A 10,377-nucleotide genomic window follows, 5' to 3' on the forward strand; every position below is an offset into this window, starting at 1 on the left:
AATATGATTGGCTAATACTTTTAGATCCAGCCAATCATATTAAGAAATCACTGAGCGCTCACTCAACAGTTGTGTCTGCTGAACGCGGCCATTCTCGTTTCTGTCTACAATGGTCGTAGTTGTAAGAATAATCGACTGCGATTGGTCAATTCTTATCGAGCGACTACGACTACGACCATTGTAGACAGAACCGAGAATCATTGTAGCGGAGGCTTTAGTATATATTTCAGTGATCCGAACACACCCTCTTTCGTGCGTCCGCGTAGTCCCAGATCGCGCAAGTAGGGCTCGCGACTCTCGCGAAAGTCGTCACGGGCCATTTTGGTGCATCGCCGTGTGTCCGTGAGCAGCTGTGCGCAGGATAATCGTCTCGTCTCGTCTCGCCGCGAAATGTCCGCTCGCGGCCGCGCGCGCTACGTAAAGTGCGGCGTCGCAAAGTGATTGACGATCGTGACGGCGCGCGTCCGGCTGCGTCCGGCGAGCCGACGTGGACGCCGCTCGTGAAATCCGTCGTCGTCATCGTCGCGGTCGCGGGTGGTGGCGTGAAACCGCTCGTCCGCCCGGAGGGAACAAAGAGAGCGCCCCCCGCGTTCGCGGAGCGCCTTTTGTCAACCTTGACCCGCTCGTCGGCAAAAACAGTGAGTGTCCCGTCGGCGATAAAAATAGTCGCCGCAGCCTCGGGAGGTTTTCCCTCGGCGTTTAAAAAAGAAAGCCTCTCTCTCCCCGCTCTCGCTTCGCGTCGCGTTGACTAATCCGCGTGATATATCGAGGAGAGCGTAGTTATATACGCGCGCGAGGTTGCTTGCAACGCAGTACGGTGTGATACGCTTTGCACCCGCGTCGTCGCGCTCTCTTGGCTCCGGATCTCGCATTTCCTTTGTGTATATTTATACATATATATATATATATATATATATATATACACACATACATACGTACGTATGTGTAACTTGTATATGTAGACGTTAAATTCGCAACGAATATCTTGGCAATATTAAAAAATGTAGGCACCATGTTTAAGACGTAGCTTGGCACGTGAGCTCACGTTGAACGGCTGTGCTTTCAGGTTTCGTGAGCTACTGGAGATGGTGACGTGTGTGCAATAGGGGGAATCCTCCGAGAGTACTTGTTTCAACTTATGTGGTGAAAGACTCGAGGTTAACGCAATCGCGTGGCCATGTTTCGCGGTGATGAAATATTGGCTGAATCAGCTGTGATGTAAGGACAAATTAAGATGCGCACTTGCCTGGATTACGTCTACGATCACGTCTATTGTGTATATCCTATTGGTTAGTTTTCGTCTCTTTTTCCCCCCCCCCCCCCCTGTGGCAGTACAATTTCCCTCTACGAGTCTCTCGTGCTTAATGTTTCAGTATACATTGCGTGGCGAGTTTAAATGAGACAAGATGAGCGGTGAAAGTGCGAAGGACAGCCAGCAGCCGAGCCTGGCGAATTATCGCCCCGAGATGCTGAATCGCCCCCCCATGCAGCCCACATTTCCGGAGACAAACAGACTATGCGTGGACGTATGGACGGAGAAGATGAACAAGGGGGTGCTGACGAGTATTAACTTCAGGGAGTACTGGCGGGTTTGGGTGCCAAAGATATACAGCCCGGGGTCCAAGAGCAACTGTCTGGAGTGGGCCATCGACGAGGACACGGCCAACAGGATGCTCCTGAGGACCCTGGAGGAGTTCATCTGCGGCGGCGATCCGCAGATGATCCTCAAGGAGCTGAGTATGATGGACAATCCGCCGTCCATATGCGGCAGGATGTTCAAGATGGGCGAGCCCACCTACAGCTGCAGGGAGTGCGGCATGGACTCGACGTGCGTCCTCTGCGTGGACTGCTTCAAGCAGTCGGCGCACCGGAACCACAAGTACAAAATGGGCACGTCCAACGGGGGCGGGTGCTGCGACTGCGGCGACACCGAGGCCTGGAAGAAGGAGCCGTTTTGCAAGACGCACGTGGCGGGGACGCAGACGAAGGAGGCGCGCGGCAACAAGCTGCCCGGCGACATCGCCGAGAGAGCGGTGGTGACTTTCGAGGCGTTGCTGGAGTACTGTTACGAACTGCTGACCCTCAAGTACACCGTGGCACTGCCGTCGAATCTCTGCACCAAAGACACCGCGCCCTATCCCTCGCTCGGGCCGGACAGACCTCAGAGGGATATTTTCGAAACCTACTGCACTGTGCTCTTCAACGACGAGCATCACACCTTCGATCAGGTGATAAACATGCTCACGCGCGTTCTCGAGTGCACGCAGAAGGAGGCGGTGGAGTACGTGACCAACGTCGACAGGGAGGGCAGAGCTGTGATAAAATGCGGGCTGTTTGAGCTCTGCCACGATCTGCGCAACGAGGTCGAGAAACACACGTACAGGCACAGCAATCGGCCGCTCAAGGTGCTGATCCTCCACACCCACATAGTCGCCCATCAGACGTTCGCCATAAGACTGCTCAATTGGCTGCAACAGTTTATCAGCCACTGCGAGGGCTTCCGCGTTCTGTTCAGCAACATCGCCCTCAACACGAAGCTACCCGACATGTCGATCGTCGAGGGCATACTCACGAGGGACTCGCAGCTGTGGAAGTCCGCCAGGACGGTCTGGCACAGGCTGTTCATCTACGGAATGCTGATGGAGTACGAGAGCAAGAAGGCGCTCTCCATCGTGTTTACAGACAACTACGGGTCCGTTATGAAGGACTTCATCAAGGACGACCACGATCACTCGTTCTCGATCGTCTCGCTCTCCGTTCAGCTGTTCACCGTGCCGACCCTGGCGCACTTGCTGATCGCGCAGCACGAGGCGCTGTTCGACCTACTGACCACGTTTATATCCGAGAGCTCCCGGCGATGCAACGCCACCGGCAAACTGGAGTTCGAGAGGAACATGCCGCATCACAACTTCAAGCGGGCGCAGTATATACTTTACGACCTGCGGTACCTGTTGAGCGCCAAGCCGGAGAAGTGGACGGACGATCTACGACGCGGCTTCCTGCAGGGCCTCTCGCTACTGTACAACCTCCTCTCCAGCATGCAGTGCATGGACGCGATGCTCCGGCAGGTTGGACAGCACATGGAGTACGAGCCGGAGTGGGAGTCCGCGTTCAATCTGCACATAAAACTGTCGCCGGTCATCACGCTGGCCTTGGAGTGGTGCAGCTCGGATCGCGTGGTGCTCATCAAGTCCTTCATAGCGCTTCTGAAGAAGCTGCACGAGCAGCAGGGGAACGAGCAGCAGCCGAGCCAGGTGCGAGAGCTGGCGAATCATAGCGCGACCTGCCTGCAGTACGACGTTGCGTCCGAGCCGGTCTCCGTTCACCTGCCGCTCTCGCGATTCCTCGCCGGCCTGTTTCTCCATCTGGAGAAGTACAATTTGCACTTTCAGTCGCCCGAGTTCAGCAACCCGATGAAACCGACGCCCGAGCAGATCATCGATCCCGTGCTGACGACGCAGGCCATGATCTCGCAGGTGCACGCGGGCATGTGGCGGCGAAACGGCTACTCCCTCCTGAATCAGCTGTACTTCTATCACAACGTCAAGTGCCGCAGCGAGATGCTGGATCGGGACGTCGTTTTGCTGCAGGTCGGCGCGTCGCTGATCGAGAGCAACGAATTCCTGATTCACATCCTGAACAGGTTTAATCTCCTCGACTGGGTGCAGCCGGACTTCGAGGTGAATCCGGAATTCCGCGCCCTGAAGAACTCGGAGGACCCGGACAACATGCGGCAGACGATCAATCTGGTGGAGGAGTTCCTGGGCCTGCTCATCACCATCATCGGCGAGAGATACGTCCCCGGGGTCGGCCAGGTGACCGCGGACGATCGTCTCAAGAAGGAGATCATACAGCAGCTGTGCATAAAGCCGCTCTCGCACTCGGAGCTGAGCAAGACGCTGTCGGAGGACGTTGTGTACAACGTTCAGAGCGAATTGGAGAGGGTGATACACGAGGTGGCCGAGTTCAAGAAGCCCGCACACACGTCGACGAAGGGTGTGTACGAGCTCAACTCGAACTTGTACTCGGAGTACAACGTGTTCTTCTATCACTACACGAAGGAGGAGCACAGCAGGTCCGAGGAGGTCCAGCGGAAGCGCCGGAAAGCTCAGGGAGAGCTGGAGTGTTGTCCGCCGCCGAAGCTGCCCAAGCTAATGGAATCGTTCAGTCTGGTGGCGAATCTGCTGCAGTGCGACGTCATGCTCCACATCATGCAGACTGTGCTGGAGCGCGCGCTCAATTTCATAGCCAGGAGCTTCTCCGAGCCGCAGGTGCACAAGGTGCTGTATCTGATCGGCTACGCGCTGCAGGAACAGGAGTCCGGCTACTATCCCTTCCTCGCGTTCCCCGAGCGGGCGGCAAAGTGGAAGATCTACAAGCTGCTGGAGAACCTGACCAGCAGCCCGCGCATGGACGCCCACAAGGATCTGCTCACGTGGGTCCTGGCCAAGTATCGCCAGGTGGCCAGTTTGTCTGGGAAGGAGACCAGCCCGCCTCTTCAGCTCGAGCAGCAGCAGCAAGCGGGCGAGACTGACGCCAACACCAACAAGGAAACTGACAAAGAGTGGCGGACGAAAATGGCAGCTCAGAAGCGTGCCAAGATCATGGCGCAGATGGCGGCTATGCAGAAGCACTTCATGAAGAAGAACGCCACTCTGTTCGAGGACACGAGCCTGGATGCCAACAGCAAGTCCAGCGACCGCGACTCCGCCATGGACCTGACGGAGGCCTGTTCTCAGGAAGGCTCGCCCGTCGCCGTCGGCATCCATCAGACCAGCAGGATGTGCGAGCAGAAAGTGTACACGTGCATTCTGTGCCAGGAGGATCAGATCGTGACGGAGAACGGCTCGGCGATGGTGCTGGCCGCGTTCGTTCAGCAGTCAACCGTGTTGTGCCAGCGCCACGGCGACTTCCAGGAGCCCGACCCGCTCTATCTGTCGGCGAAACTGGGCATGTCGCCGCACACGAGCACGTGCGGCCACGTGATGCACTCTCGCTGCTGGCAGGATTACGTCGACAACGTGCTCGCCAAGGAGAACCGGCGGCCCTACAGATCGCGACAGCAGACCAGCTTCGACGCCGAGAACCACGAGTATCTCTGCCCGCTCTGCGAGTGCCTCAGCAATACCGTTCTTCTACTCGTACCGCCCTTGGGAATGATGCAGGCGACCCCGGAACCGCAGCCGGACATTACCTTCGAAACGTGGATGAAGGTGATGTCGGTCACGATGGAGTGCAAGTCGAACAGGCAATTCGGCAAGGCCATGGAGAAGGACGAGGACGGGCTTGAAGTTGAAAGGATAATCAATCCCATGTTGGTCCTCCGTCAGCAGGTCACGTGCGCCTGGGAGCCGTTCCAGGCGCAGTATTCGCGATGCGGGCCGCACCTCGCGCGAAGGATGGAAGCCATGATCAACATGTACGCCGCGCTCTTCGTGCAAAACTCGTACAAGGGATTCGGCTGTTCCGACGGTTATCCGAGGATGCCTTTGTTGGCCTGGAAGTCGGTCTCGTACACGGTTCACGCGATAGAGTTCCTGCTGCGCGACCTGGACAAGCCGCTACTGGGCGCCATGACCTCCCGACAAAACGACAGCCTCGAGAGCCTCGTGCGGCTGTCGGCCCTCCTGGGCGCGAGTTTCTCGAACGGCGCCAACCTCTGGTCGCAGCACGAGCATATCAAGATGTATTCGGCGTTGTTGCTGACAACGCTGGTAGACGAATCGACGTTTTCAGCCGCTGGGCCCAGCATCTTCGATATCGACCCTTTCGGCGTATTAGTGCCGCTCATTAACTCGCTGCCGAGCATCTTCCACATGAAGGTGCACGAGGTGGCGGCGAACTCGCCGCCCATCATCACGGGCGACGTGTTCGATTCGCACGTGCTCAAGCTCGTGTTTCTGTCTCACATAGCGAAGATTCTCTACACGTCCGACTTCACCGACGCGATGGAGCTGGACAGCCACGAGACGAAGGACGACGACGATGGAGAGGAGGTGGAGGAGGACGACATCGACGCCAAGAGGGACTTTGCCCTGTTCAACATTCTGGGCGTGAACTACGACAAGCAGAGAGCCAGCGACGTGTGGCGACGAGTGGAGGCCGCCTGTCGGCCTTTCCTCCGGTGTTGCGCTATCTACTTTCACTACTTGACCGACGTGCCGCCGCCGAGCGAGTTGACGCAGGTGCGCGGCGACACGTACGAGAAGCTCTGCCAGTACCTGGGACTGCCCACCACCTGTGACGCTCTCATCTACTCCCACTTGGAGGTCAACCTGAAGCTGATGGCCCTGTGGCGGCGGCACCCCACCGTCTGGAATCACATGATGGGCGTGAGAAAGGTGTCGATCGTCAAGGACCCGTTGAAGATCAACAAGCTGATAGTCCTACCAGACGACTACAGCGAGCTCATCAACTCGATATCCCAGTTCACCTGCCCGAACAGCGACCGGGAGGACTCGCGTAACCCGACCATGTGCCTGGTCTGCGGCGAGATGCTCTGCTCGCAGAGCTACTGCTGCCAGATGGACCTGCCCAACAATGTCTCGGTGGGCGCGTGCACCTTCCACGCGAACAAGTGCGGCTACGGCGTCGGCGTGTTCCTGCGCGTACGCGAATGCGAGATCCTGTTCCTGCGCACGCCCAATCGCGGCTCCTTCGTCTGCCCGCCGTATCTCGACGAGTACGGCGAGACGGATCAGGGTCTGAGGCGCGGCAACCCGTTGCACCTCTGCCACGCCAAGTACCAGCAGCTCCACCACATGTGGCTCGGCCACGGCATCCACGAGTCCGTCACCCGGGCGTTCGAGCAGTCCTCGAACAACCTGATGCCGACCCAGTGGCAGCATCTATAACTTCGTGGGATCCTCGCCGCCACGACGCCGCGGATCTGACGTTTTAGACGAAAGAAAGAAAAAAAAAACGTGAGGAAAGATTTCAGTCTTACGCTTAAGCGAAGCTGTAGCCTAAATATTGATTGTTGGTCGTCCGCAATTCGATCCGCATCTGCAACGAGATCGGCGAAATTGATTTAATCGGTGCGCGCACGAACGCTACGACTTTCTACACTTAAAAAACGATAATTGGATATATCGTTCCCTCTCTCTTCTCCGTCCCCCTGTCTTTCCTCGCGCCGATTCTTACAGGTTCACCGGTCGCGTGGGGGTTTCAAAGTTAACAAAATTTATATTTTTTTAGATCGTTTCCAAGTTAACGAAGTTTCTATATTATCCGTTACATAAATTACTATATGACTCTGTTCACGTATTTATTAAAAGTATTTATTCAAATTACTACGAAGATTGTTACATATGTGTTCTGTTGCTTGTAGATACGAGTCCGTGACTAACTCGGAACGGTCGTCACGAGACGCTTGTTTCTTTTGCGAAAATCTGCAAGTTTTCGTCCGCATGTACAAACGACGGAGCCTGTGTCTTAAATCACCCCCGAAGACCTAGAACAATGAGCGAGAGGGCGACTCGCCATTCATCCACATCATCGTGTAAAAACCACTCGATTCACACATTTCGCGTGCGGGACAGCGCGCTGCAACGCGCGGGAGACAAAGAACGCCGTTGCGATTTTTATAATTAACAATCGCGAATTATTCTAGGTCGACGGGTCCCTCTGCCTTTTCTTTCATTCTTCCGCTCTTGTCCCCACTTAATGTTATTCCGCGCGTACGCAGGACGTGAAGAGGAAAAGGAGAATACGCTGATGGAATAATTTTTAAAGTCTCGGTGGTGTGTGAAATAAATAATACGTAACTTAACGTTTGTTTCTCTCTCTCTGTCTCTGTCTCTCTCTCTCTCTATATATATATATATATATCTCTCTCTCTCTATCTGTCTCTCGTTGCTAGTTTCTTCTAGATGCTACTGGAAGCGAAGTTAACAAGCCGCTCCGAGAACACTGGCGCTCCGGCATCGTACTTGACTCTTCGTTTGTTCAACGCATTCAACTGACTCTTACGTACATACACCTGTAACCGGATATAGAGGATAATTAGAATTACTATTGTTAGAGGAAGAAGTGTGTGTAAATACTGAGATATTGTAATATTGGTGAATTGCTCGTCCCTCATTTGTGCGCAGGGCTGATTCGCCGCAAGAGACTGACAATTTGCGGCGCGTTATTCGATCAGTCTTTACTGTCTTACATTTCTTTCTCTATCCCCGTAGGCCACGAGGCCCGCGTCCCCCCCCCCCCCCCGAATCACGAAGCGACGAAGAGAATGTCGGAGTCGAAACAGGAAACCATTGTAGCGCATCTCGCGGAGGTCACCGGCCGCGGCAAGAAAACAGTACAACATTGTTGCGCTCGTCGTCACACCCGGATTGCTTGAACGAAATTACGATACCCGAGGTGTTTCTAGCAATACGCGCAAGAGGTTGTGCCGCTGTACATTAGATCGCTTATTGTAAGGTCGACACTGCAATGATCAATTAACGATTTTAATGATACTCGCGAAGATACGTATATATTATATACGAGTTGCATAATATTGTATTTGTTATGGACAACGGCGTGGAGATGCGGACGTCACCGGACGTCGTTAATTGTACATTGATTTAGGTGTATTTGTACTAAAAGCTCACAGAGCGCGAGACGGTGATTTCGGAATATAAATTATTCGAATGCTGGATCTTGGGGAGATTTTAGTAGATAGACGTGTTCTGCAGTAGATATATAGCTCTTTCGAATCTCAAACGCCGCAGGATCGTTTGTATTCTTACTGAAAGTTCTGATATATCGCTAAATAGTCCGTAAGAAAATTTACATCACGCGCGATCTCATTCACCGAGGAGGATTCTTTTAACTCAAACGGCATTAACGCCCGGTCGCCGCTCCACAACATTTGTTTTCCCGTTTTCTCCCTCGAGTCTCTTCTCCGGACGTTACTTGCGAGACTAAAAAAAAAATGTAACATACAATAGCAAAAGATTGATTTATACAAACTCACGTTATTTATATTCTTCAGAATTCAATAAATTAATCTTGGAGAGAAAAATAGGAAGATATTTTGTTGTAGAAAATAATCTCGATTACTTTAGAACTCTGTCTTTCTTGAGATGACTTCAATTAAGCTCCTATAAAGTTCAATTGGCTCGTAAATTAGTTATTGCTTTCCTAACACGATAGAATTATCGATGTCTCGCGATTTAACCCGCGACAGGAAAGATTAGATTAGAAACAAGTTTCTGGAAATCCTTGATCTTGTCGATTTAATTGTCATTGTTAAACCTGGCTGAGGTAAATTTTTCGCAATAAATGTAAGAATTAATCCTTTACTTCTTCGAATTGTGATTTCACGTCAGAGACTTGTGAATTTTATTGTCATTGTTAAATCAATTATTTATATTGAACCTAACCAAACCACAATTGTAAAATGATATTTTTAATTTCTCTTTGTTCTTTATATAAAGTCGTAAACCCCTCCGCTTTGTTTTTACGCGTACTATAATCGTGTGGAAGAATTTTACAATTTTATAAAGCCAATTATTTCAAATTGCTCACGATTAAAAAATTGAAACTCCTGACCCGAGTGTTTTAAGTATGAAAATTTTCTGCTATGCGGTCCGCAACTTATCCTGGCATTATTTTGTGCATAAAAGCTAATAAAAAATTTACCAGCGCAAAAACATATTCGAACGTGTCGATAAAACAGACGACTTCAGGATCCTCAGAGGAGACTGGAATTAAGTTGGCGCTGGGAGTTCATATTTTTCGTATAAAACCTAGCTCAAAGGATTGCTCCATTAGTCCCAGTCTACAATAGATGATTTAAGCCCTAAGCTTTAAGAAATTGGCTAATCACGGTCAAGTATGAGTAGAATGCGCGACTGTGATTAGTCAATTTCTTAAGGCTTAGGGCTTAAATCTCTATTGTAGACTGGGACTTAGAATCCACAATTGCTCCACTTTTAAAATCAATAGTTTTCGAAATATTAACAAAAAACGTAAAAGTTAAAAATTTTACGTTTTTTGTTAATACAATTTCGAAAACTATTGATTTTATAAGTGGAGCAATTGTGGATTGTAATGGAGCAATTCGGGAGCAATCCTTTGAGCTAGGTTTTATACGAAAATATGAACTCCCAGCGCCAACTTAATTCCGGTCCTCAGGAGTACAAAAAAAGATTGCTCAATGTTTTACCGATTGCGGTCCTAAAGTCGTTCAAGTTTCAATAATTTTTCTTCAAAGAAATTGATATTGATCGAAGGCATCCGCGTGCACATCTCACACTGTATTATTCAAGTTGAGGGATCTTCGCGCCTTTTTTTAAGCGAGCAAAGGTCTGTTCGAAAGCTGCGAAACGCGTGCCCGAGGAAATCGACCAATCACTCGCGTGCCTCCGCACTGGACGGGTTACAAGA

General features: G+C 51.8%; 1 protein-coding gene across 5 annotated transcripts; it reads left to right on the forward strand.

Annotated features, from left to right (window-relative positions):
• Nucleotides 1-245: 245 nt before the first annotated feature.
• LOC105559318 (E3 ubiquitin-protein ligase UBR2) lies at nucleotides 246-8,196 on the forward strand. 5 transcript variants are annotated; one of them, XR_001008735.1, is made up of 4 exons: nucleotides 246-638; nucleotides 1,067-1,289; nucleotides 1,374-6,923; nucleotides 7,862-8,196. XR_001008735.1 is itself a non-coding variant. In XM_012007516.1 (3 exons), exon 3 carries the CDS (start codon nucleotides 1,407-1,409, stop codon nucleotides 6,852-6,854), a length of 5,448 nt encoding a protein of 1,815 aa, XP_011862906.1. In that variant the 5' UTR covers nucleotides 246-638; nucleotides 1,067-1,289; nucleotides 1,374-1,406; the 3' UTR covers nucleotides 6,855-7,761. The 5 variants fall into 5 exon arrangements, 3 of the variants coding, with proteins under 3 accessions (XP_011862906.1, XP_011862907.1, XP_011862908.1); XR_001008736.1 differs by lacking the exon at nucleotides 7,862-8,196 and adding an exon at nucleotides 7,331-7,761; XM_012007516.1 differs by lacking the exon at nucleotides 7,862-8,196 and having other exon boundaries at nucleotides 1,374-7,761.
• The last annotated feature ends 2,181 nt before the right edge of the window (nucleotides 8,197-10,377 follow it).

Source organism: Vollenhovia emeryi, unplaced genomic scaffold, assembly GCF_000949405.1.
Source record: "Vollenhovia emeryi isolate VEMERY1.0 unplaced genomic scaffold, V.emery_V1.0 DF939281.1, whole genome shotgun sequence".
Lineage (NCBI taxonomy): Eukaryota > Metazoa > Arthropoda > Insecta > Hymenoptera > Formicidae > Vollenhovia > Vollenhovia emeryi.

Coding starts and splice junctions, on each gene's coding strand:
- LOC105559318 (XM_012007516.1), top strand. CDS start 1,407: ATGAGCGGTGAAAGTGCGAAGGACAGCCAGCAGCCGAGCCTGGCGAAT.